The sequence below is a fragment of the Corvus kubaryi genome, unplaced genomic scaffold (assembly GCF_017639235.1).
Source record: "Corvus kubaryi isolate FWS band 111438036 unplaced genomic scaffold, C.kubaryi_AGA036_p1.0 37284, whole genome shotgun sequence".
In the NCBI taxonomy this organism is placed as follows: domain Eukaryota; kingdom Metazoa; phylum Chordata; class Aves; order Passeriformes; family Corvidae; genus Corvus; species Corvus kubaryi.
The window spans coordinates 8,475,832-8,499,370 of NW_024581088.1; the positions used below are offsets into that span (position 1 = coordinate 8,475,832).

A 23,539-nucleotide genomic window follows, 5' to 3' on the forward strand; every position below is an offset into this window, starting at 1 on the left:
GGTTGTGGGTGCTCAACAGCTCTGGATGGCTTTTGCTTCCTAAGCAGCTTTCTGTGAACATCAGGCTTGCCGTGTGTGGGTGTGTAATTTAAATATTGCCCTCTGCAATTTGAGCTCTGTGTGTGTAAATTCATGTGGCATACATGTGTATGTGTGTATATAAACTTACACTGTAGATGTTCATAGATACTTATTTAAATGTATATAAAAATAAGCATAAGTAAGTGCAGTCAGTAGAAACAAAACCCTCCACCATCCACCTGGACTCGCTGTCCTGATGGATTTGAGGGGTGGCTGAACATTTGATTCTGATACTGCCATAGCAACTGGCCAGTTATCTTCACCTGAGGACTGGGGTAGCTCCAGTGGCTCCCAGAGTGTCAGGCTGCTCTAAACTCACCTGGGGAGAGGGAGAGGTTCACGTTTCCCTGGGGTTTGAGCAATCCCTGGGTTGCAGGTGACTGCAGAGTGATGCTGTAGAGCTCCCACTGCAGCAGCTCAGGGCTCTTGTCCTTGGCTGACTCTGGAGCCCTTGGCATTTTTCAGCTTTTGCAAATTTTTTAGGTGGTTTGGGTATTCTGGGGTTCACGTTGCAGTGAATAAAAACTGTAACACGCTTGAGATGAGTTTCTGCTGCCTTGTTTAACCAGACAGATTTCTATTTCTGCACAATTTGTGTCAGAGGGAGGTGTTGGAGAAAGGACTCCTTCCTTAGACCTCAATGCTTCTCACTACTGGATTTTAACTAAAACCTTTAATAATCAGATTATAGCTAGCAGTTTCATCTGTAATGCAAGTAATGCACAAGGCTTGTACCTGTTTAGAAAGCACCTTTTTAAAACTTACTTGTGAGACCCTGGAAATGCCAAATACAGTACCTGAAATCTTGGAACATTTTATTTAACAATTTGACAAAATTGCTGCAGTCTGAATCCAGGGGGTGATCTCATTCCTGTTTACCAAACCTGAGTTGCTGCTTGCCTCTTAAGCCTAACATAAATCAATGGGGAAGTATTTTTTCTGTAGAACTTTAATTTCCTCCACTGGACAGTTTTATATAACCTGTCATTTTAATACTGCACCACTTTTCTTTCCAACAAAAGCAATGTATCAAAAACTGTAAATCAGGTTTGCTTACAGGGAGAAATACAGTGCAAATAAGATGTTTTAGCTTTGTGGGGCTCCCTTTTCCAAAACAAAACTCCAGAAACTGTTCTAAGGTTCCGGAGAGGGTTTTTAAAACAAGGAGTCTGACTGGTTACTCTCTTTGTGTTTGATTGCATAAGAATTGTCAGCTGTTCATGTTGGGTTTTTTTTAAGGGAAAAAAAAAAAGGCAGCTCTTGCAACATTCTGGTTTATGCTGGCCCCCAGTTCTTGCATTATTTACTCTCCTGGATAAGGAAAACCACTTCTGTTCTTTTGGTTTGTTTTTTTTTTTTAGGGCTGATATCTCTAGAGAGAGGCTAAACCAGCAGAGTATGGACAGTGTGAGCAAAGCTTCCATCAGAGAGCTCTTGTCCTCTGAAGAGTTTGCCTTTTGTGCTTCAGAGATACCAGACTGTGCAAAACAGGAGATGCAGCTCTGTATCGTGGTTACCACACTGAGGGCTTATCTTTCAGCCAGGGAGGTTTTTGACATAGTAACAACCTGCAAAGCTTTAGTGCCAGGATGAGGAGTGAACCTGAAGCACCAATCTCAGGATGGAAGTGAGGTTTGTATGAAGCTCTGCTCTTCCTGGAGCCCAAACAGTGGGTTGGGTCGCGGAAGGGGTTGTTTAAAAGAGCTTTTGTTCAGCTGTTAGAAGTGAGGGAGTTTTGCCATTTGAGTGAAAAATTTAGAATTATGTAGGTGGGAATGTTTTAATCTTTGTCACTGTGGGAATTGAATCACTTTCTCCTGGTTGATGGTGTAATGCAGGATGACTGACTGTGAGTTGGATTTGGAGAGCTGCTGGGTGTTTGCCTGTATCCTTTGACCATGGAGTCCTTCTAACCAGAAACACACCTTGTGCTTTTTGGGTTTCTTCTGCTCTTAGATCCCCACACGTGACTGATCTATGAAATGGCAGAGAATGGCACAGACTGTGACCAGAGACGCATAAGAATGAGCAAAGAGCAGCACAATGGAAACTTCACAGGTAGGTGGAAAATCACTTTGTGTTCTCAGCTGGCCTGTTTGGGGTGGAAAATGACCAGCACAAGATTGAAAAGGAATTGATGTTGCATTTCTGTTGAGGCCAGGCTGGATGGGGCCACCTAATCTAGTGAGTGGCACCTGTGCCAGTGCCAGGGGGTGGAATGAGATGGGCTTTAAGGCCCCTTCCAACCCAAACCATTCTGGGATTCTGTGACTTTACTCCCACATAATGCAAAGGGCCTCAATGCCTGAATCAATCTCAGAAACCTCAGTCAGCTCTAAACCTGAAGCCTGGAGGATTTAGGATTTCAGAGCCATGGAATAGATTTATGCTGTGTATTTCCATTCACGTTTCTCTTACACTCTTTTCTCTTCCTCTTGATCTGTGGTTCACATACATTTAAGCCCCACAAAGCTGACCTGGGTACCAACAGGGGCTACAACAACAAAAAAAGAAAACCTAAAAAAATTAAACTCTGTTGGCAAATGTGTGGCTATGGAAGTCAGGCTGTACAACCCCACCCTTTGGCACTGAAAAGTTAGTTCTTGGTAATAAAAATCTGTTTTACACTGGGACAGATCCAGTTATTAGTCTCCCAATTTCTAGCTGTTCTGTTGAAATTCAGTGTCACTCTAATTTATTGGTTTCAGTGATAAATTACCAACAAAACAGTTTTAACTACTTCACCTCCTGCCTCTCCTCTGTTTTTCCTACTGGTATGTCTGAAGTTGCCTGAGGTTAATGCTTAGAACTCATGCAAAATAACCTGAAAACACTTAATGAAGATTTTTGTGTCACTGAATTATCTGTGCTGTGTAGTAAAGTATGGCAATTATAATCCTCTTTGTTTGTTTCCTGTCAGCTTTGAATGTGCCAGTTCCACATTTAATTAAGTTTTGTAATCAAGTGATTTCTCAAGTTGTGTGCAGTCTTACACCATTGTCTTTTACGACCTTTTACTAAAAACAAGGTCATAAAAACAAGGTTGAAACATTTTTATTACACATATTAAGCGAGAAAGATTAACTGCATGTTTGTATGTATGGAACAAATTAAAGCCTTTTACTTAAAGCCTTAAATCATTCTGTAACTCTGAGGGAATGTGGATGTTCTCCAGAATTTGCCATTGCAGGATTTCTGTTAGTTCATCTAAAGCAACTGATTTTACAGCTAAGGAATACAGAATTAAGTGGGCTGTGTGACTAATGAGATCTGCAATTCCTGTGTAAATATCAGCATCTGATAAGGCAGAATGTTTCAATTACTGGAGTAAGACTGAAATAATACATCTTGGGTTGCAATATGCTGGAGATCAGATGAGATTAATATTTTAAATGCAACAACTTTTTAAAAATCTAAAATTTATGAATATTATTACAATGCAAAATAGCATACATGTGTTGTGACTGTGTAGTAAGTGATGTTTAAACAAGTTTGGTGTCTGTTTGGATACAAGTGTATTTTGTCATTGTTTACTGGTATTATTTTTAAAATCTTATTCCAGAATTCCTTTTCTTTAAAAGTTTAAAAATTGTTACTGCTCCTTAGCTTGACAACCTTTGAACAAGCCATTCTCCCCCAAAAAAACCAGCTCGGGTTTGAGAGTTTGTTCATCTGATTGTGAGCACAAAATAACACCTTGATAAGAAAAACCTTTTTGTGTCCTTGCCGGGCAGTGAGCAGGGCCTGGGCTGGGTGTGAGCTCAGTCCCAGGCAGGGCTGTGCTCCAAAAGCAGCTCCTTTCCACAGGAGGAGTTTGGGGGAAGCTGGACAGGCTCCTGGCTGGGAGGGCAGGTGCTCTTATCCAGTTACACGGTGGCTGAGGGGGATAAAGAGCACGTGTAATTCCATCTGCCTCCAGCGCAGGAGGCTGGGAATAGCTCTCCTGCCAAAGAACCAACTCCGAAGTTTGGAGTGAAATGTCCCTGCAGTGGCTGCTAAAGTCACGTTTGACCTGGGGTGGTGGCTGCTTGTAGCTCCCCGGGCAGTGCCCTGCAGAAAGGCTGCTGGAGGTGCCAGGCCTGTGGCACCCTGGTTTCCTGAATGCCTGCCAGCTACAGGGGGGAGCAAACCACTGCATTTCCTGGATATCACCTGAATCCTGAGGCACTGGAAGCAGATGCTTTGGGATCAGGAGAAAAGATGACTGAGAGCTCACGTTAACTTCCTAACAAATAAAAAATAAATCCGTGTATTTCAGTGGGATAGAACCTGACCTGCCAGCCTGTGCTGTTACATATTTCTTTTGCTTTTCATTTGCAGATTCCTCTATGTTGAGTGAGCGGAAGCGAAGGGAACGAGAGGAGAGGTTGAATATTGTACTGTGGAAAAAACCGCTTGTTACCTTGCAGTATTTTTGCCTGGAAACTCTAATAAACTTGAAGGAATGGACCATAAAGTAAAGATCATTTCTTTAACTTCTACTAAGCGTTCTGGGGAAACCCATGCTCTGATTCAGTAGGTCATTCTGACATCTCACTTTCCCTGATGATTCACAACTTGAAAACTGTTTTTTTCAGAGAACGTGTTTATTTTTGTTCCTTAAAGGTGGCTGCTGGAACATCCCTCACTTGTAGCTGTGCACTCAGACCTTCTGCCTAAATTACCTAAATGCAGCAAGGTGCTTGGGGGAGCAAATGGCAAACTGCCTTTCTGAAGAGTTGAATATTCCAATTTGAAGGAGTGGGACAGTGTTTAGCGACCCTTAAGGCAGGGGATATTGTAGTTACAACTGCGGTGTTAAGCACTGACCTACTAATGCAGGTATTGGTATCACTGAGTAATCTTCAAATAGCTCAGCCAGGGCAGAGATCAGGGTTATGTGGAGCTTGCAGTGATGTTTATGATGCTGTAAAGAGGACTTTGCTTCTCTGTGGGCCCTTTTACAGCAGGAAATGATTTATTAAAGCACTTTCCCTGAGTGTTATTTTCACACTGGATAAAATCAGCTTTTATTCCAGTGAGAGAATTTGTTAGGACCAGTCCTGCCATTCCCTGTTAGTGCTGAAATGTAGAGCCAGTTCTTAAGGCACAAGGCCCGAGGGTTTAGGCTGCCAAAACATGCCAAGAATAGCAGCCATCCAGTGCTTGTGTTGGTAACTGGGCTCTGTTGTGCTTGGGATTGAGTTCACCAAGCTTTTCCCAGTCAGGAGGCAGGATCTAATGTCACCTTGGGTGACTCCAGCTGTTGGGCTGCTCCTCTGCAGGGTGAGCTGAGCCTGGTGCTCAGGGTTGTGCTCACTGACCCTCAGGGCTAGGCTTGAGGTGCTGGCAGTTCAGATTTACTGAGAGAAACTTCTATTTTCCATTTTCTTTTGAAATTATTTGTATGAAAAATACAAGGTTTATGTAGTGTAGTCTTAATTCCCTTTTACACACCACGTCCCAAAAAAATCTAACCCCCAAGCCTATTTATTTTATTATGTACATTCTTTCAACTACCATTAGGAATTGTCTCTGAGAACTGTTTTACTGGGTCTGACATCTGTAATTTCTGAAAATCTCCAAGCATTTATTTAAACTAAGCAGAAATAACATTTGAGGATTTATTTTTAAGACCTCAAATTTTATTTGGCTTCCTAGACATGCAATTCTGTTACAGATAGCACTTGCCTCCTCTGCTGAGCAGCACATTCAGTTGTCTGGCACTCCCCTGACAGAATCTTTACAGAAAATAACCCTGACTATTGTAAGCTATTAAGTTGAGACCTCAGATTGACTCTTAATGATCTCCTGTGTTCCATTGCATAAAGTTGTGTTTTGAATGAAAATCACTTGAAGGTTCAGTTGTTGTACTAATGTAAGCAGCACTAACTTTAATTTTAAAATATTTTGAGTGTTTTTTTCAGTTTGCTTAATATGAAATATTTGGGACTGTTTTCCTGTATTATGTCTCACATTTCTATCTCTCTCTGTCTAAGTTACATTCATAGTTTGCTGTTATAGTCTGGGAAATTTAAGTGATGCTAGCACTTGTTTTTCATTTATCTTTATTAATTTTATTTCTGGAAAATAATAAGTGTATTTGCTAATCTACTGTGTGTGGCCACATACACATCAAGCAGAAAAAAAGAACCGTAAAACCAAACATGCTCAAAAATTATTTGGTAGCAAATTACTTTGGAAAACACTTTTCTCCCTTTACTCACCTAATGCTTCAGAGTTACCTAAATTATATTTATCAAATTTGGAGCTGTTACAAGAAATTCATTTTAATAGATGAGGGGAAACAAAATAATGTAAAGATGTGTTCCTGTGACTGTCACTGTGGTTCTGCCCAGCAGCACAGTTGGAAATCAGCATTTCTGAATTCCACCCAGCTCGTCCTTGCCCAGGGCCAGTGCAGGGCCTGCTCTGCTCTGTGCTTGGCCACAGCTGCTGCTCAGGGCCTGGGTCTGACTCTTGGCTCCAGAAGCTGAATTGTTTTCAACTTGTGTTTGTTTTCAGACAGTTACTTTGTTTTTCTTTGTTAAAAAAAATTAAATATGCGTGGCTGAACTTTGATCTCACTTGACAGCGAAGCAGAGATTTCTCCCTAAAGAGTAAAGGCTCCCCAGATATTTTCTTGGGAGGTTTACACTTCTATTAGAACAAACTTTTCAGCTGCCATTGTCCCTGCTGAGTACATCCAGGCAGCCCCAGTCCCCAGGGGTAACTGAGTTACTTTGAAATGCATGCTCAATGATGAAAAACCCTAATTTGCCATTTGTCTTTAAGATTGTGGCGTCGGCGAGGTGTCCTGGTGTGTGTGTTGCTGGCACTGGCACTGCTCACAGCCATGTACTACATCGAAGGAGCACATCAACAGGTACCACCTCTGCTTCCCTGGCTGCCTCACACTCCCTGTCCCTGTTCTGGGAATTGAATGAGTTGTGCTGGGATCTCCATGAATTTATAATGTACCTTTTGAACTGCTCACTCCGGGTTTGTTTCTCAAGTCGTGACTGCTCCGTTGGCTGTGCATGAGTTGTGTTTCAGAGGTGGGGAGGGATGAGCCGTGTCATTTGATCTGTTGTGTTGGATCTGGAGGTGTCTCATCTGTTCCTGAGTAAAGCACACCTCGGGTGCTGCAGCACTCCTTCACAGCTGCTGTCAATAAGCTTTTCATAGTGGTGGGAGCTCTTGAGGGAAGATGTTACCCTGAGTCGTGGCAGAGCTTTGTGGTTCCCAAGAAATGATTCTTGTGTTTCTGTGGAAGGGTCTCCTGCCCAGCTGGGACAGGCACATACAGAGAGATAAAATGGTTTGATGTCTGTGTGCAGCAGACAACCAGCATTTTAATGTTTTCTTAAAAGTAACAAACCTGCTACTCACTGCTCCAAGATACAACATCCAACAGACTCACTGGGAGTGCAGCTGATTTTATTCCTTTATTTAAGCTGTTCAGACAATTCTCTGAGCTGCCTGGGCTCTACTAGACACTGTCTGGGGCTTGCTTCTCGTGGGCCTCTTCTGGATTTCAACCCCCTACTGTTGAACCTGAATTTTCATCTATCTCCTTGGAAACTTGCTGATTGCAAGATGTGGGTTTTTTCTTTTGAAAGTGCACTGTTTTCTCTATGTGTCTGTGCTGTAACTATAATAAATTGCAAACAGAAGTATCTAGGATTCTATTTCAGTTGTTATAATCCAGATAAATGTCTGTGTTGACTTATAGCTTAATTTTCTCCCTTGGAGATATCATAATTTATATTTTTTTTCTTTTTTGTGACTTTCCTTGCTCAGTATGTGCGGTACATGGAGAAGAAGTTCTTCTGGTGTGCCTACTGGGTAGGATTGGGCATTCTCTCCTCTGTTGGGCTTGGAACAGGTCTCCACACCTTTCTGCTCTACTTGGTAAGGATATTTCCACACCATGTCCTTTCTGAATTGAGTACTTTGATTGGTGCAGATTTTAAAATATGTGAATAAATAATTTTCTGCAAGTTCTAAACATCAAGTACTTCTAAAGCTGGTGCTCTAGTGGATGCTGTTCGTGTTCTACACTGCATCACCCTGTTTTGTAGTTTGTAAGCTCTGTGTTTATTGATGTGGATATTGGCCTGCTGTTGGTTAATCCTCACTTTGAAACAATGAGCCAAATCTGCAAGCTCTATCCTCTGATCTCCTCATTTAAATGAAGCATTTTCTGCTGTGTGCAGCTCAAGTGCTTCCATTTAAAATTTTTCAGAGTATTTTTTTAGTAGCTTAAAATGATCATTTTTCTAACTGAAACCACAAAAGTAGGCAGCTGGTTTAAAGTTCAGTCTGTATTAATTTTGCTTTGGAAATAATAGGAAGAAAATGTTTTCCTATGAAGATAAAATATCTTCTGAAAATTTGCATGATGTTGTTTATCTCAACTTAGCTATGAAAATCAGGGAGATGTTTGGGTGTGTTTTGCTTTTGGCCATTGGATTAGTTCCTGGTTTATGAAACCACTGTCCTGGATTCAAGAAAAGGATTCATGCCCACAAAATAATTGAAACCAGTTCGTGCAACAAATGTCATCTTGTATTTGGAACAATTACAGATGTTTACTTTCAGAGCTGCTTTAATCATTAACAATAACACAGAAAACACTACAAGAAACTCCTGCCTTTCCCCCCTGCAGGGCAGTGCCTGGGAGATGGAATGGCATGGGATGAGTAGCATCAGATTTACTCTTAGTGGAGCTTCTGTCCTAAAGACTGTGGAAGGAATTCCTACTAAACAAAACCAAGTTTGTGCATTGAGCACTGTCATACTCCAGGCCACTTCAAGATGATTTTGGCACATGAAATCTTCCTAAGACAGCACCACTTCTTTTCTTAAAGGAGGTGGAATGAGTTAACTTTTCTTTTGCTCTATATTTAAAAATCAAAGTTCTAAATTACTTCAATGTAGAAAACTTAAATTCCGTAATACATCACTTTGGTGATACTGTGGGGTACGTGAACCTCGTGGATGTACTTTGGCCATGACCTGAGCTGACACTGAAGTAACTTACAGAAAATATAAATTCTCAGTTAATTTATCAGTATAACTTACGATGGGTGTTCAAGAGGTGAACAATCTTCCAAAGATTACAGGGATGTGTCACCCAGGAGAAGAAATTGAGTTTAATATTGTGAGGGAAGGTATTTATTTGGAACATAAGAGGGAAGGTTTCACATAACTTTGTTAGGAGGGAGAAACAGACTGAATAGGTTACAGTGAGTGATTAGAAGATGCTTATAGAGTAAAATTAATAAAAATGTACCATCAACATCTGAAATGTAAATACTACAGAAGAAATGCTGGTTTGCCTTAAATATATGAGGCAGATGAGCATGTTCCTATTACACTGAGGGAATTTCGTGAAGGCAGTGAGTGTAGGAAGAAAGAGAAGTCAAGATTTGCTTCCCTTTTTTTCTCCTGAGCAAGATTTATTTCTTAGCATGGTCTGCTGAGGTCAATTAACACCTTCTGGGCCCTGTCTGAGCACCTCATGGTTTACACCTCGGTGGAACCCACGCGGTTGTTGCCACTAGATGGCAGAAGGAGTGTAAAAACAGCAGTTCCTGGCCCTGGCAAACCGTGTTTCCGTTTTAAGTACCTGAACTGTTAATATTCTTATCACTGCAGCTGTATCAGCAAGGTGTGCATGGAATATGTTATCACTGTAGTAAAACAGTGCCTGATACCTGCTCAGCTGGAGCTGCTGTGAGAGGGAACACAGAGTACTAACATAAGGCTGCTGCTGCAGCTTTTAGGGGTAAACTCTTTCAGAGAAGTGTTCTGGGTTTAACCCATCTGGAAACAATGCAATTAGAAGCTCCAGCTCTCAAAGGGAGGAGTTGTAACTATTTTGCTTTGTTATTTTTACAGCAGTTCCCTCTAAAAGTAGAAATATGACACATTAAGTGGGACTCTCAGTATTAACTTCTGCATTACCGTTGATCTACTTTTCATGTTCCATATACTTTAATTATGTTTCTTCATTATGGTAAAACTTATTCTTCCATTGACTCAAAGAAAGGAAAAGTTACAAAACAAATCCTCCCCTGCTTTAGTGCCTGGATTTGCTGGCAATAGAGAATAGACCCAGTAAGTGCTTTCAAATTGCTTTTAATTAATTGCTCATTTTAAAGCTGGATGTACAGGGAGATTGTTGGGAATGCAATTACATGCTGGGAGAACAATGCCCTTGGGCCCACCCATGTGGTGCTGAGCTCTGCTGGGACTTGCAGCATTGTCTGTGCCACTGAGGGCACGTGGAGGAATTGATGGCATGTAGGCACCTGCTCAGGCTCCTTCAGCTGTCACACAGGTGCATCTGAATTAAATACACTGGATTATCCATTTACTGGATATGGCCATTCCCAAGCACTGGAAGTGGTTATGCAATGGCTGCAGTATATGAATAACTCTGATGTTTGCTTACCCTGGCCTGCTTAGCTGTTTTTCCAGTGTTGAAAACTGTCATTTGTCTGGATCTTTTAGAGCATCTCTCACCAGCTGCTTTTTGGAGCTGCATTCCAGTGCCAGGAGAGATCCCAGGGTTAGCTGAGAAGAGAGTACTTGGAAACAGTTTGCTAAAAGTGGAATTGACAGTTTTAAAGCAGCCTTAGTGTGGGAGGGGTGTTACTGCCTCAGGATCATTTTGGTTCACATCTGATTGGGATTTTTTTGGTCACCAATCCTTGGTGCAAGAGGGACAGGTCGAGTGTGTGAGTTTGACACCCAGCTTTTTATTGCTGTTCCTGTGATTTGAGAGCTTTCTATGTGTTATAAAGGGCCTGAACATTGTCTGATGTGTCAGTTCCTAGTTTAATGCTGCTTCCTTAGTTGTTGCCAGCACTAGATGTAAAATCTGACATGGCTTTTTGGGAAACAATTCTCATGCTGCACTTGGCACTGAGCTAAGGGCTGGCACAGAGCAGATCTTCATCGCAGGAACAGGGAAGCAGACCACTCTTCCAAGAATCCTTTCCATTCTGACACTTTCAAAACAAGTCTGCTGGCTTATTTTCCTGCAGCCCATTAAAGGTTTTTCACAATTCTTTAAAAACAACCCTTAAAAATAGTAATCATGATGTGGTTCTGTAGGAAATAAAATATTATGATTAATGACTCTAAATACTGGTTTTAGCAGCACATGGCTTTTTCCTCGGTCCTGCGATGTTTTCTGTTGGTGGTAGATTAAAATATGAACAGCATGACTCACCTCATTACCAGCAGAGGATGGCTGAGGGTAACTCATGAGGAATTTCTTGTGTTTGTACATCTCTGAGAGATCTTTGCTGCCGAAAATGAATGAATGAGGTGGCGGTGCCGGAGTGCTCCGGAGCAGGGGACAGTAGGTGGAGTGCTGGGTTGGGATCATGGGCTGTGGCCATCCCCACCCAACGCTCTGCCTCGTGCTTTGGTTTCACTTCAGCTCTGAAAAACGGACTGTCAAAGATGTGGCCAAAAAAATGGGCTTAAAAACGAGTGGTTGAGGGCGGGAAACGTCCCCTCTCCCTGGGGATGGGAAATCCCTGAAGGGATGAATGGCACCGAATTCCTCACCGGTCAAAAGCTCAGGGCGAGCTCTGGCTGTTTGCATTTGTTTGTGTTTTTGTTGCTTAAATGTGGATTCTATTTGCTGCTGCTGGAGCCGAGGGGGCAACTGCTGAGGGGGTTTGTGCTGGTGGCCAGGCCCTGGGCGAGCACAAACAGGAAATGTGAGGTACAATAGCCATGGTTGTGCCGAGGTCACACACCAGCCCGGATATTTCAGCGCTGGAATATGTGGGTTTGTCAGGAATTCTTACAGGGCTGCTCGGCAGCAGAGTGGAAGAGGGCACAGCAAAAATAAAGAGCAGAAATGTGCCTTTAAAGAGAAAAGTGAGTCAGAAAGGCAGCGCCCTTATTGCCAGTGCTACCCTTAGAGAGCCGGGCTGGGTTTGTCTGGGTTTGAGGGCTCAGCATCTCACTTTCATTCTGAATTGGTTCCCCTCACCAGTGGTCACATTCTGGCCTCCCCAAACAGTCATAGTTTGCAGCTGAAATGAGTCCTGTGTTGGCCCTACCCAAACTGGTTTAGGTTAGAATTTGAAGATTTAAAAGCCAGACACTTGTGCAATAATGAATCCATTATCTTGGAAAAAAAAGATGTTGGTGGTGTAAATAATTTTAAAAAAACAAACCCACACAAATAAACGGTTTCCTGTCAGGACTACTGAAAGCTTTTTTAAGTCAAACCTAATTCCTTTTAGTCTTCTTGTTCCAGGAGCTGAGCTTGTAAGAGGACTCATGATAAAAATTACTTAAGTCCTTCTTAAAAGAGAAGCTCAAAAATGAGGCTTACTCCACTTTTATGAAGTACACAGAATAATTTAGAAACCCACACAACTTATTCTCTTTTCTTTTTTTTTCCTTCATTTACTTCCTCGTGACTAATACAGGAGTATTTTCATAGTAATTATCAGCTTCAGGACAGGTTTTGCACTTTCCACGCAGATCATTCAAAACTATTGTGAGTAACCCAGAAAATGATGGTTCTGTGTGTAAAGGAAAAAGTGAGAAACAAAGGCTGAGCTGCCTCAGCCAGGTGGGAGGGTGTAGCAGTGCTCCCCTTCCCAGCGCTGAATTCTTTTTGTGAAGTGAGGTGTTCATTTCCAGCCCTCACTGTTCTCCAGTTCACACATCAACTTGCAAGCCTAAAACAAAGGAAATAAAAACGGGTTCTGTCTAATACCTGTGCTCAGATTACTGCTATTGAATTGCTGAGGGGGTTTAAAGAAAAATACATGGAGGGTGCAGAAGGCAGAAATTAATTCTAAAATAAGTTGAAATGGAGCCTGTTTGTGTGAGGGTCGTTTTTGTCTCTTACTGTGTCCTTTGTTTCTTTCCTGTCTTTAGACTACTTCCTCCAGCTGGAATACTTGAATCAACATAAAACTTTTTTAAAAATCATTTTTGCAAGTATCTCACCAGAAACTCCTGCTTACAGCTCACCTGGGCTCTGTTCTGCTTGAAACTGCAGTACTGATATTAATAATGCACTGATGAACTGGGAGGGTCTGCTGGGTTAACTGAACACTGCTGCTAAATCAGTTGTGCAATCTGGGTGTTTCTTAAATCTTCTGGTGGCTCGCTTGCATTTTAAAAATCTGAGATGGAAAGTGGTGTTTTCAAGGAGAAAAACGTTCATTTGAAGTCTTGGTCCCTCTAAGTGCACCCGTTGTTGTGTCTGATCCCTGTAGACACCTACAGAGAGTAAACCCAACACTGCTGGCTTAGGTCAGACTGTGCAAGAACAGTCCCGTGGGGTGATGGAGGAGTTAATGGGACAATGGAGGAGTTAATGGGACGATGGCTGCACCCTTTTCTTCCTCCTGAAGGTTGATGGACTTTACCTTTTAGAAGCTGACGCCCTGTTTTCATTATCTGCTCTCCACTTCCTCAACGTTTGTTCTGTCAGATCTCTGCCGGGAGGGCACATTGTGCTTTCTCCTCATTTGCTCCCTGGAGTTTCTACTTTTTTTTTCTTTATGCACAGCCTGAACTTTATACCTTTCATGTCCTGCTTCCTGGAGCAGGTTGGAAATAACGATAATTGTGCAAACCGATCTCTAATTGGAGATTCTAAAGCCAATCACAACTGCTGGTAGCAATTTGAATAGATGCTGAGGTTTATTCTTCAGAAATGAGTGAACGGCTAGGGAAGGGCAAGGACAAAACCCTGACAGATTATTTTATTATTTTATTATTTGTTTTCTGTCAGCACAAGAGGATCAATTTATATTCTTGCAATTGTGCCCTCCCCTGACATGAGTCTGTCTGCTTCTATAGAAGGTAGTGGGGACCACAGCCTTAAAAAACATCTGCTTTTCATGTTACTCCTCAGAGCAGCACCGTGGCCCTTTACACAGGCAGTGGTGCCACGTGCTGCTCCCTCAGTGGTTCTTGTTTAGTTAAATTCAGAGTTTTGTGGCCGATCATTTGGAATTTCCATCAGCTCTGCACTGTGGGGCAAGGCTTGGCTGAAGTGGGAATAGAATCTTACCCATAGCCACGTGTGTGTAAAATTAATACGTGGCTTCAAATGCTGTGAAGGTCTTCTAAACCCAGCCCTGACCACTTGATGGATGTTTGTGTCACTTGAGGATGCTCTAGGTACAGGATCCTCCATCCCCAGCCCTGATTTGCAGCCAGCACCACATACCAGACGTTATAGAATCATGAGACATTTTAATCTCGTAACACAGACAGACAAACTGGACATATTTACCAGCCACCTCCAGACCAAGCTTCTCCCTCTTAATCACAGAGCAGTTCTCTTTGTGGGTAGTTGTTCACCGCTCTCAGAGATAAAAAAGATGCTGTACCGTGGTGTGACTTTCTGGAGAGGTGTAATGACTTCGTGGATAAGTATGGGATGAGTCGTGGCCTGGGGCACCGCTTGCAGGATGTTTCCCATGAGAAGCAAGCTTTTGTTTTTCCAATTCATCTCCATCAAATACAGTTCCCCACCCCCGTGCAAGGGCTGAGTCTTGAACCCAGTATGAAAAGCAGCGTATCCATGGAAGAAAACAGATTTTTAGTGCATTACGTTCAGCAAGGAGTTCAGGGTAATATTTTTCTTGCTGGCAGACATATCACTTTTCTTTGAGAAATGTTTCTAAATTAAAGCCAGTCTAAAATTATATCTTGCCCCAAAATAAAAGGTTAAAATTAGATGTGGTTGTTCTTGTATCACTTGAGCAGCCTGGCCGTTCTGTGAAGGGGGAATGTGAGAAACCAACACTCGATACAGGAATTGTTTGGAGCTTTAATAGACTTCCCAGTCCAGGTGCTCAGAATGATTAATAATGTGAAAATATGATTAATTTTTCATTGGATATTCAGTCACTTTTCCTTATGGTAGAGACTTTCTGCTGTAAGAATTATACAGATCAGCATGTTTTTAAGGATTTTTAACTCATGATTTTTTTTACATGTGGCTGCTGTCTCTTTCTACTTCCAGAGATGAATTTCCAAGCATAATTTATAGATAAAAAGATTTTACTTTCTAGAAATTTCATAATACATCATTTTAAGTAACTCATTTCTGAAGATTAGCTGTGCCATTCCGACTTGGGTGCCTTCAATCACTGGAACAAAACTCCTTTGAAGGCCTGTGAGTTCAAGAGTTCGAAGTTACCTTCTCTGAGACACTGGGGTTGTGCAGGCAGGGATTTCCAATCTCCCCTAAACTGCTGTTGCTAAAAAATAGATCTGTGTTGAGTTCATCTCGATGACCAAATCTTGTCTTGTTTGATTTGCAAATTGTACAGATATTTCTAACACATCACATTCCGGCCTGACCACAGGCTCCTTCTGGTCGTCAGCAGTGGCAAGCGAATGTTTCTCACCCGAGTCAGCAGAATGCTTCTCAATTTCTTCTCTGCTATCCCCTGTTAGTACCTCCTGCAGCTTAAAAGGAAAAAAAAAAAATCATTGGAAGAGGGTGAGGGAAAGACAGTTGGTGTTCAGGATCTTACATGCCTTGAGTTTCAGCAACTTTTCCTGGTTTGGCAAGGAGCACATCTAAATTGCCCGGGATTTAGTATTTGGTGTGATGGGGTTTGAAGCAGTTTTGCAAATGCCCTTTTCAAAGGTAGAGCTGCAGTCACAGTCAAGGGGGGGACATCTGAGAGGACTTCCCCAAGTGTTGAAACAAACTGAACTATTGCAGGGAGGCAAAACACTCAGTATTTCCTGCGGCCCCATGCGGAGGAGGGGGAGAGGGTGGAGGAGTGTTATTTGTGAAGAGGATTAAAAAACTGGATGAGAATGAATCCTCCTGGGTATATAGTCAGGGGTTTTCCAAAGGTGGCACCTCGAGCCTGTTTGAAGCTGGTTCCTTGCTCCATTCAGAGTTAAACCATCACTAAATACAAATGAAATATAAATGAACCACCGCTAAGCCTCCCGTTCCTCCTCCCAGCCCTCTGCAGCCCTGGGCCTGTTCAGCCAAGCATTGTTTGGAGGTGCTTGGTAACCAGGGCTTTGGGGAAGCTCCAAAAGCAGATGTTGGGGGTGTTGCTCTGAGCCTGCCAAGCCTGGAACAGTGTCCCTGTGACCCACAGGACACCCAGACACAGGAGGAGGATGCAGGATTGCTCTGCTTCCCTTCGGCTCACTCCGGTTCCATCCCACACTTCATCACTCTAAACGAACCATTTGGGCTTCACTCCTCATTCCAGTTCAAATGTGGCTTCTGTGGGTTCCATCACTCCGACTTTTTTCCATTATAGAATTGTTTACATTGCTCTGGGAGAGTTCTGTTCCCTTGGCGTGGGCTTCAGGTGGCTGTTTGCAGCTGTTTTGTGAAATGCCTTTTTTTTTTCCATTGGCTACTCCCTGTGAAATTTTGCCTTTTGGAGACATTTGTTGAGACTGGGAGGGCTCTCAACAGGAGGGTTTTGAGGTTGTTCAGCCACTTCAGTGTGGCAGCTCTGCTGGGAGAGCCTCCTGCAACATCTCCAGTTGGGCATTTTGTCCTTGTGTGCTCCCCTGGAATTTTAGGATCCGCTTTATCCACCCTGGGTGCACTTTGGGAAGAAAATGCTGAAGCCCTGCAAGGGCTGGGGGCTGCTTATCACTGCTGATAGTAGTGATTAAATTTATCTCTTGCTATTCTAAATAAGCAGCTGGCTGTAGTTGCTCTGTTCTATGGTGTGTATTCCAAATTTTGTGGAAGTGAAAGCCACACCTCTGGATTCCCACAGGTATCTCACTGCCTTGGCCACGGCCTCAAGGGAGCCGAGGGAATGGTCATTTACAACTCAAACACGGGGGAGTTTCCTCCATGCAAATCTGCCTTTCAGGAGAGTTTCACTGCAAATTTCTGCAGGTGAAAACCATTAATTTTAGGATAATGGCTTGAGACTTTCTTTTTTGGTCCCAAGGTAGCTGTCAGACCTAGGGAGGGGCAAGCAGGGGATGGGATTAAATTCCCTAGGTTTCAGAGTGCAGTGGAGAAAGAGATTCCCAGGTTCGCCATAAATGTACTTTACAATTTTAGGGAAGTTTCAACTCTCTTTGCATCTGCCCTCGATGAGTAAAATAGAGAGATGTTATTTATTTAGCTCTGAAGCTGCTGTGGACAGAGGATCTTGCTACAAGTACCAAGAAGTTTATTGCCACTGGGGCCTACAGAAATATTGATAATAGAAATTATTGCTCATTGGTTCATTCTCCCAGTCTTTGTTCTCCCTTCCATATCAAAATCACTCTTGTGTATCAATTTCCAGATCCACTCTTTTTCAGTTTTATTTCAATGAATCTTCTTCTCCCCAAGAGAAACTGTGCCTCATTTATCATCTCACAGGCTCTGTATTTCTGCAATCCAAAATACACCCAAGCACTTGGAATTAGTCTCCTGTAAAGTAACAAGGAATAAATAAAAGAATTTTTTTTGCTATCAGAGCAGCTTGTGCTTTACCAACTGCATGCCAGAAGAATGGGTTTATTTTGAATTCTTTGCATATGACAACAGTAGTTGCAGCTGCCATACAGAAAATATAAACTGGTATTTTATTTCAACTTTCTTAATTCACTGAAAAATTACAGTGGGGATGTAATTGCCTCAGTCCAGAGCTGTGAAATGTTGGTGAGTGAACCTCATCTTCCCAGCAAATCCAGGAGTGATGGAGCTTCTCCTTTTGTGTGGGACCTGCGGTGGAATTTCACCCTTTAATGTGCAAATGAAGCTTTTGGGGGCTGGATGTGTCCCTGGCTCCCGCATTTCAAAGGGAGCTCTGGGAGCCCTGTGCAGGGAAGGGCAGCGCTCAGGTCTGCCACACTTTCCCTCTGGTCTGTAATAAATTTAGCTTTGATTTTTTGGGGGGGTATCAAACTCCCTTTTTCACTCTAATAAAATGAAAATAAATTAAGATTGCAGATAAAAACATAGAAGAAAATTGCTGGCAATATTTCCCAGCCCAATGTCAAAACCCATAAAATAATGAATAGCAGAAGTTAAGGTTTGTGTAATTTGTTCTGCACTTAATGAAACTTTTAGATTTATTTAAATCTGTGGTTTTTACATAAAGACCTCAGTTTAATGTAGTAATTTTTTTTTTCCCCTCTTTTTTCCCTGGACAGTGTTTCCATGACCTTTGTTAAGTGATTGTTTTTTAGGTACAATGTCTGGTGTTCAGATTGTTTGAATTGCTTCTCAATTCTTTTGTATTAAAAATAATGGCAATTCTTTCAGGTTTTTAAACTATGCAGCAGTTCATTTCTTGAATAGATTTTTATGCTCATTTTATTTGGAGGTCTGGCCAAAAAAAATCTTTCAATGTAAGATGGAGACTAAAATTAATTCAGTTAAATGGTATTTAAATAATGTTTAGGTTTTGAATTACATTTCAAACCATTTTTAGCAAACAGCAGTGAGGTCATTTTCTTGTTTACTCAGAAAAAACAGACACAAATTAAACAACTGGCTGTTGGAGAAAAATACAGAAGTTAAGAAAGTCTGCTGCAAGATGTCATTAAACCCAGTCATTAAAAAAAATCAATACATAATTTAAATGCCTAATCCTCTAAAAGCAGCAGTAGGGAAAACACCTCCTCTAATAAAGCTGTAGGTCATAAATACCTTAAGGAGAGCATTGTAAAATATTTGAAAACTCCTGGTTTTTATAAGAAGTAAGGATTCTTTTTTTTTTTCCTTGGCAACCTCGTAAGTGGCAGGGCAAAAACTGAAAGGCTCCCTAACAATTTAGTGGCTCAAAAGAAAGATTTAATTTTTTTGAAGTACATTAGTGGCTCAGCATTGCAATTCAGATAGTCTAAAAAAAAAAAAAACAGCCAACAAACAAGAATTTTACATAAATCACATTATCAGTGGCCAAAGTGAGAAGCACTAAGTTTTAGCCTAGGGACAGTTGGGGGAGGCTAATTTGAACTTTTATTCTAACATAAAATGCAATTGAAATTTCTTTGGGTTTTTTTTTTTCAGGGTCCACACATAGCATCAGTCACTCTTGCTGCCTATGAATGTAACTCTGTGAATTTCCCTGAGCCTCCTTACCCGGATCAAATTATCTGCCCTGATGAGGAGACAACTGAAGGCTCCATCTCCTTGTGGGCAATCATCTCAAAAGTCAGGCTGGAGGCCTGCATGTGGGTAAGGCTTGTTTAGAAAACCAGCAATTTCCATTGATGTATTTAATTTCTGTGGCCAGCAATAGACAAAAATTCCTGAATTAGCAAAATAATGATGGTTTACACTGCCCAAGGTAATGTGAAAAGTTGCTTTCCTGGTGAACCTTTTAGCCCTGATAATTTTAATGCTTATTAATAGGATATCTTTTATCAGCTGCAGTGCTGTTTGCTAAATGCCAGCAGAAAACTTGAAGGCTGTTGATGTAAAAGGCAAATTTTAGGCAGGGTGTCTGTACCCCAGATGATCTGGCAGCTCTCAGGTCTAAGCAAGAAATAATTTCAAAAATTTTAGGCTGTAACACAAGTGAAGCTGCAGTTCCTCATCTGCAGGACTCAGGCCCTCGTCTCACAGCTTGTTCTGGGCTGCATCCGTGAATTGGATTCAATAAAAAAGTGTTATTTTGCACAATTTTACATATTTTATTTCTGTTTCTCTGCCTGTTTCCACGTTTCACTTAAAAGCTGTCCTGCTTTTCCTGTTTAAGTGAATCAGGGTCTTAGGAAACGCTGCCATTGGAACTTCCTTTCCGTTTTCCTCTTTTTTTTCTCTGCAGCTTCTTGTAGAAGTTTAATTTTTAGAGGATTTTGGTCAGCTAGGCTGTTTTTTTTCATTACATGTAGATCATTTGGAATTGCAGTTTACACAGATGCATCTGCTGTGAACTACATGCCAAATTAACTTTATTTTGCTGCTGACTTCCTGTCTTAGCTGATGATTTAATTACTAAATTCTTGGTTGTCCAATTGAAATGCAGAGAAAGGAAATTCTAAAAACAGTATCTGATGCCTTCCCTGGTGTTCTTTAATTTATCAGGTAATTGGTCACTACAATTTTTTTAATGTAAGCAGTTGTGTTAGTTAAAAAAATTCCAGTCAGGTTATGTGAATTTACAGACTAAAGTCAAAACAGTAACAGAGAAAAGTGGACTCACAGCCCTGTCAAAAAGCAAAGTACACCTTAAATTTCACACCTAATGAGAGGCCAGATTTGCCTGAATGCTCAATAAGTAGCTAAACATACAAATACTTACAAGACTATAATTATATATAAGATTTCTCTTTATTTTCTTCCTCTGCTGAAATCTGTTTAATGGAGACAAGCAATAAAAATGGCATTTATAGCTAAGTTTCTAGGGCTAGAAAATAAAAATGCAGCTGAGGGTAAACATTTCTTGCTTCATCTGCAGCATTTAAAAACTGAGCTATGAGAAGAATTAAGTTTAGGAATGAATGAACAGAGTTGCAGCCTCTGGAATCTCCTGTCCTCCAGAGCAGCCATGAGGGAGAACAGGCAGTGCCTTCGTGGTCTGAGCTGTGTTCCTTGGATTAGATTAGAGAAGGGACGAGGGAATAGGAACATTTGTATCCCACTTTTTCACCCTTCCCCCCCTTCTTCAAATTCCCTGTCAGCTACCTTTGCACTGAACTCTGTCTCCTCTGGGTTTTCCCTTGGGAGCATCCTCTGTCTACCAGTGGTGTCTAATGTAATGTTATGCTTTCTTGGAATGTTTCATGAGTACATAAACATTGCTTGCTAATTTCCTGTAAGCCAAATCAAGTTGGCAATTGCTGCTCCTTCTTCCAGCGTGTTTCTTTTGTCCTAATTCCAGCTCACTTCTTATGGAAGCTGTTAAAGAGACTTATTTTTGCTTCTGTCACTCTGAAACTAAATGTCCACTTAGCAAAGATAATGGTGACTTCCAGAAAGTGAAAAGGCTGATTTTTGCAAATCATCCCAGGATGACTTTGCAGAGCTGTGAGTGCCCAGGCTGAGCATTCTGTGGGGTGAAATGTGAGGATTTACCTGCACAAGGAGTTTCATTCAGGTCACCAAACCACCAGCAGCCAACTTCAGCCAGAGATTAAAATCATTACTAGTCCCCGGCATGTCTGTGATGGCCATTCCTGCTGATAATGAGTGTTATAAGGATTAAATATCCCTGTGCCCAAGGAATTATCAGGTGGAATGAAAATGATGCTTTTTTCAATCCCTGTAAAAGTTGGCTCCAGCAGCCCTGGCCTGCAGAAGGGCTCAGAAACAATCTCGTAGGTGAATGCCAGTTTTCACAGCCTCCCATCCCATGGGGACAAGGAATTCAATAGTGCCCTATATTTTTAATGTGTTGCAGCCTTTTTGGTTTTTTACAAGAAATAAGGGGAAAGAATAAAAATGTTTAATTGCTCGTGATTAGCAGAACAGGCAGCCTGTGTCCTGAGCAGGATCAAATCTGTTTGAAAGACTCTTTCTAGTGGAGTAATTTCCCAGTTTCCTTTTCTGAATGTATTTGTGTAAAAGAATTTTGATTAGCATTTGCCTTTCCAGTTTGTTGTTAGTCTAAGGAATCTCCATGTAAAACTGGCATTCAGAGTTAAGTGGTGAAAATAGCTAATGTTACAAAAAGCAGTTCAATAGTTACTGGTTTGGAGCCCTTAATTGCACTTAAGGAACCTATCTGCAGCAGACATGAAATCATATGATTTTTGTTGCACTTCTGAAATGTTTTGTAATAATGAGCATGTGACTTAACCAATTTAAAGAAAGTTCATGTCCAGTACACACATGCAAACCTCTTCCTCAGTTCACAGAACGAAGCCAAAGCAAATTGGCAGAGCCTGGAGGAGCAATGTGACTTTTTCTTCTTGCATCACCCTGAGAACATAACCTCAAGTTAATTTTTCTGAAGTGTTGTTGCTACTGTTTTCAGGCTTATCTTCCCCTTGTGTCAGAAATATGCAGATTAATGGAGTTCAGCTTGTTGCAGTCGTTTAAATTTTTTCTTCTGTGGAAAACAAGGGCATAAACATTGGAGGCCGTGCACTTTGGGTGCTTAAACTGAGAATTTAACAGCTTGGGTAACTTCGGTGGTATTTAAAACCACAACCTGTTGATTTGGAATATCCACAGCAGCTGGAATTCTTGCTTGCAGCTGTGTATAGAGCAGGAACAAAGGAAATTGAAAAGCTTTCACATTGCTTCAAAGGAGGAGAAAAGCATTTGTTACTCACTGCTGACCCTGGGAGAGAAAAGCCATCTGCAGGGAGCACATTCCCGTACAGTGCTCAACTATTGTCTCTTACCTGCCCTAAATTTAAACCATCCTGAGTTAATTCCAAGTTCCTGTTCCATTAGCCTCTGTTTATCCATATGTTCAATCTTAGCTGTCTCTCTTTTTTCTCTTGGTTAAGCTAAAGTTGCCTTTACCCACAAGACTGAAATGAGTCATTTGATGTCCTGAGAAAACAAATATAATTTTCCTGCAGTGAGAATGCAGCCCTCCTTTCATCTGGGGTTGGCTCCAGTTATCCCAGCTGAAGGAGAGGGGAAACTCGAGCTCAGGCTTTGCTTTACCTTTTTTTTCCTTGTTGTAGTAAAACCCGAGCCTGTTTTCTAACAAACTCTTGCCCAGAGTCTCATGACTGAACAAGCAAACTCTGGGACAGCACCGGGGAGGAGCCCCTGGATTATTCTGAAGGCCCCTCGGGATCAGGGGCTGTCACATGCTGGGGAATGTGTCTGGCATCATGTGGTGGGGTGAGACACAGCAGTGCTGACTCAGGATGTGTGGGATAGGGATGTGTGGGACAGCAGGGCCACCAGCTCCAGCCTCCCACGGCTCCTCCACGCGCCGCTCCATGGGGCCCCAGCGATGCACAGGTCCTGTCTGCCCGACCCTGCAACCCCCCCAGGCTTTCCCCTGCACAGAGAAAGAAAGGGAAATAGGGATTCAAAGTGGACAGCATTCTGTTGGAAATGATGGGAATTCTGACCTGGTGGATGAATGCAAACTGCTCCAAACAGCTGGTCTCGTCGGCTCGGAGAATGTCCACGGGATTTGTGCGTGTCACATGTTTTGTGTTTGGGAATAAACAGGAAAATAAATCAGGATTGTTCTTTCCCCAGGGTGCTGGTACAGCCATTGGAGAGCTGCCCCCGTATTTTATGGCGAGGGCAGCCCGGCTCTCTGGTGCTGAACCTGATGATGAGGAGTACCAGGAATTCGAGGAGATGCTGGAACACGCAGAGACTGCACAAGTAAGGACAGCGTGCAAAACAACAGAATTAATAAAACACAGAACAACTAAGGAGTAAATAACCATTCCAATTAAGCGAGAAGGGGCCAAAAAATCAGTTGGTGTGAGTTCACAGGGGACTTCCCGGGGATGGAAAAAGATCCTACACTGGGTAGATACCCGTGGTGATGGGAGGACAAGAATGCAGCTTGTTGGAGCAGATGAAATAGTGCAGCCAAGTATT

General features: G+C 42.0%; 1 protein-coding gene across 5 annotated transcripts in view; it reads left to right on the forward strand.

Annotated features, from left to right (window-relative positions):
* VMP1 (vacuole membrane protein 1) overlaps window positions 1–23,539 on the forward strand; it is a 60,982-nt gene that overhangs the window by 5,217 nt on the left and 32,226 nt on the right. For 2 of the 5 annotated variants that reach the window (XM_042026400.1, XM_042026401.1), the window contains 6 exons: window positions 2,038–2,139; window positions 4,402–4,537; window positions 6,856–6,946; window positions 7,864–7,974; window positions 19,079–19,246; window positions 23,186–23,317. In XM_042026400.1, coding sequence (XP_041882334.1) covers window positions 2,064–2,139; window positions 4,402–4,537; window positions 6,856–6,946; window positions 7,864–7,974; window positions 19,079–19,246; window positions 23,186–23,317 — 714 coding nt within the window. In that variant the 5' untranslated portion in view covers window positions 2,038–2,063. Of the gene's footprint in view, window positions 1–1,611; window positions 1,714–1,857; window positions 1,931–2,037; window positions 2,140–4,401; window positions 4,597–6,855; window positions 6,947–7,863; window positions 7,975–19,078; window positions 19,247–23,185; window positions 23,318–23,539 lie in introns of those variants that run through there. The other 3 variants (XM_042026402.1, XM_042026403.1, XM_042026404.1) reach the window with 3 other exon arrangements.